At 45.3% G+C, this 3082-nt stretch overlaps 1 protein-coding gene across 1 annotated transcript; it reads right to left on the bottom strand.

Annotated features, from left to right (window-relative positions):
* Positions 1 to 965: 965 nt before the first annotated feature.
* On the bottom strand, positions 966 to 2674 carry LOC129327574 (putative nuclease HARBI1). Its single transcript, XM_054976328.1, has 2 exons — positions 2090 to 2674; positions 966 to 1673 (listed from the first exon to the last, which is right to left on the bottom strand). The coding sequence occupies exons 1-2, from the start codon at positions 2672 to 2674 to the stop codon at positions 966 to 968; spliced, it is 1293 nt and encodes a 430-aa protein (XP_054832303.1).
* Between the last annotated feature and the right edge of the window lie 408 nt (positions 2675 to 3082).

Genomic DNA, 3082 nt, shown 5'->3' with positions numbered 1-3082 from the left:
ACTTCACCTTACAGAACAACCCAAAACACAATTGCTATAAGGATTTTTTATGTCACTTGTTTGAATATAAAAACCGGCGGGTGCAGACCTAAGGCCGTGACAGCATTCCCTCAACCCGAGAGATAACACTATGCAATTCACACACAATAATCCCCCAATCAAAATTGCTGGCAGAATTTGTGCATGCTATTTGTGTTATTTGGTGTTGTAGGCTGCTTTCGTGTCCTGTTGTGCCCACCAAATGGGAACCCGAAAGACCTTAAAGAAATAAAGTTTTTTATTTCCTGTGATAGAGTTTGGTTTAATTCTGCACAGTATGGTTAGTTGTGTTATGTACTGCCTGTGTTATGTCTCACACTGTCCTTCTCAATTTTAGTTTGAAGGAGAGAATGGTTTTTTTATAATAGAGTACTTTGGTGTGTAGTTGTCATTTTTCCTTTGTTCTGTAGGTGGTTCCCATCGCAGGGAACACTGTGGCTGAATGCCAAGCCATATCTGTGGGTGGAAGTGTGACTTTGGGGGAGGGTGTTTGTGGATCAGATGCTGTTTCACACGGACAAGCTAGCATTCAACAGTGTGCTGACCATCTTGGCACCCCTGGGCTGTGCAATGATGAACCCTTTTTTTTTCACTTTCCCTCTTTGTGGAAACCCCTCCTGCTCACTTGATGCCCACCGAACAGAACATTTCTTACCATGATGTTATAAAAATTTATTTCAAAACAGGAATGGAACAATGAGAATTCACTCATTAGATCATCATTGAATCTCTAAACAAAGCTTTCTAACAAACCATGTTTCATAGGAATCCAACACTTGCAACTGAATACATGACACATCCAATCAAGGCAAAACCAACAAGAAACATTTTTTGAAACCGTGAGTCCAACCTCTGAACATGCAACAATCGTTTCTTAGTTCAACCAGAGATTTTTTCACAATCAGACTGAAGAGCTTTTTATATTGTTAGATTTCTCTGTTTCGAAACATGTGGCGTGCAAGGGCATCGCGCACCAACTTCCCCTCCTCCCGGTGCCTTCTGTCTCCCACAGGGAGTTCAAGAGATTCCTCATCCACCTCCACAGGCCTCACGGGAGAATCATCCTCTGGAATGCCATGACCTTTCAATTCACAAATGTTATGTAGCACCACACACGCGGTAGCTATGCAGGTCACATTCTCCTCCGCAACCATAAGCTGTGACCTCAAACACCTCCAGCGCCCCTTCAAACGTCCGAAACATCTTTCCACTATGGTCCTAGCTCTGGTGAGGCAGCGGTCAAAGTATGCTTCTGCGGGAGTGTGGGGCCTATTGAAGGGCTTCATCAGCCACCTTCTCATGGGGTAGGCTGCATCAGATATGATGAGTGGTGGCACGGTTACACCCTCTATTGTAAGACAGGGGTTGCCTGGCACAAACACCCCCGCATCCATTGCTGTACAAATTGCAGAATTCACAAAAACAAAGGCGTCATGGTTCCGCCCACTCCAGCCAACCTCTGCATCAATGAATCTTCCAGTATGGTCCACCGTGCCCTGGATGAGAATGGAATTGAATTTCTTGCGGTTGATGTACTCCCGTCCACGGCCTTTAAATTTGCAAATGGCAACATGGGTGCCATCAACTGCACCAATGCAATGAGGAAAGCCAAGTTTCTGAAATCCAGACATAATCTGCAATGAAAGAGAAATAAACAAGATTGCTGTTAGAGAGAATCCCCTCTTTCTCCCACCGCCTATATTCATAATCTTCTCACTACAGCGCTGAGGCAGTCTCACATCTCCAGAATCCAGAGGAGTTAGCCGTAGTCTGTACTAGTAAAATAAAAAAGAGTCCAGTAGAACCCTCAGCACTTGCAAATTTTACTGTAGCTCAAGCTTTTGAGAATCACAGTTCTCTTGTTCAAATGCACAAGAAAAAAGGGAACCGCGACTCTCGAAAGCTCATGGCAAGATAAAATTGGTTAGTCTTAAAGGTGCAGCTCATTGCCTAAATGTCAGCAACATAGTTTTTTGTGCTTCAAATTGTAATCTTTGTCCGGTACAGTTTGGATGGAGACTGTTACTCTGGGAGATGAGTGCGTACTCACCCTCGCCACATCAGGTCCAAGGCACACGACTCTACTGAGTAGCTCCAATTCTATCGCCAAGCAGACCTCCAAGACTATTCCTGCCACTGTTGAAAGACCCACTCCGAATTGGTTCATGCATTGACGGTAAGTCGAACAGTTGGCAAGATACCAAAGTGCTATGGCGACTCTCATCTCCACAGAGATTGGATTGCGAAGTCTGGTGCGCTGACGGGACAGGCGGTGCCCTATGGAATGAACCAATTCATTGAAAGTCTCCCTGGTCATACGAAAATTTTCAATCCACAGCTGGTCATCCCATATGGCAGTGACGAAATTGTCCCACCAGTTCCTGCTACGGGGATAAATCCAGTAGCGACGGGGGACTCTGATTCCGGCTACAGCGAGAAAACGTGCTCTGTTCATTGCTGTTTTCCTTGTTCTCCATAAAGGCGGAGGTATGCACCTCAGTGCAAGTGATTTCCTAAGCATTCTCCTTCTTCTAACCACTCGCATCCAGTAACTGTTGCAGGCATCGATCGATCGCTGAATATAGATAAAGATGATGTGAAGCAAGGCCAGTGCCAATGCTCGGACCGCAGACATAATTCAGCAGAATAAAATCGGGCACAAAAAATCCTCCGCAATTCCAAAGTATGCCGTGAGAGAAATGTGTTCACAAGAGTGGAGAACGCACAGTTCCAAGGAAAACTCCCGCCCAAGTTGGCCAGCCTATCATCGTGGCCACATTTTTGGCGGGAGAAAAATCATGACTTCCTGGAGGGGAGGAAGGACATTTGCTAGGGATAGTTGTGCTTGTGTCTTTTAGGGCAAAGAGTATAGAGTAGACTTGCAGGAGCAGATTGACCAGTTCTTCCACTCAAATGTCGAACTAAAGCGATGACTGCACATGTGATGGAGCAAAATTAAGAGGGGCGGATTACAGTGGATTGATGTGTTGACCCCCTCCCCAGTCTACTTTTCCTGACTCTGAACCACCTATCAGAAAAAAAA

This window comes from Eublepharis macularius, chromosome 4 (genome assembly GCF_028583425.1).
Source record: "Eublepharis macularius isolate TG4126 chromosome 4, MPM_Emac_v1.0, whole genome shotgun sequence".
Lineage (NCBI taxonomy): Eukaryota > Metazoa > Chordata > Lepidosauria > Squamata > Eublepharidae > Eublepharis > Eublepharis macularius.
The sequence above is the reverse complement of the archived record's forward strand: the minus strand, read 5'-3'. Positions and strand labels throughout refer to the sequence as shown.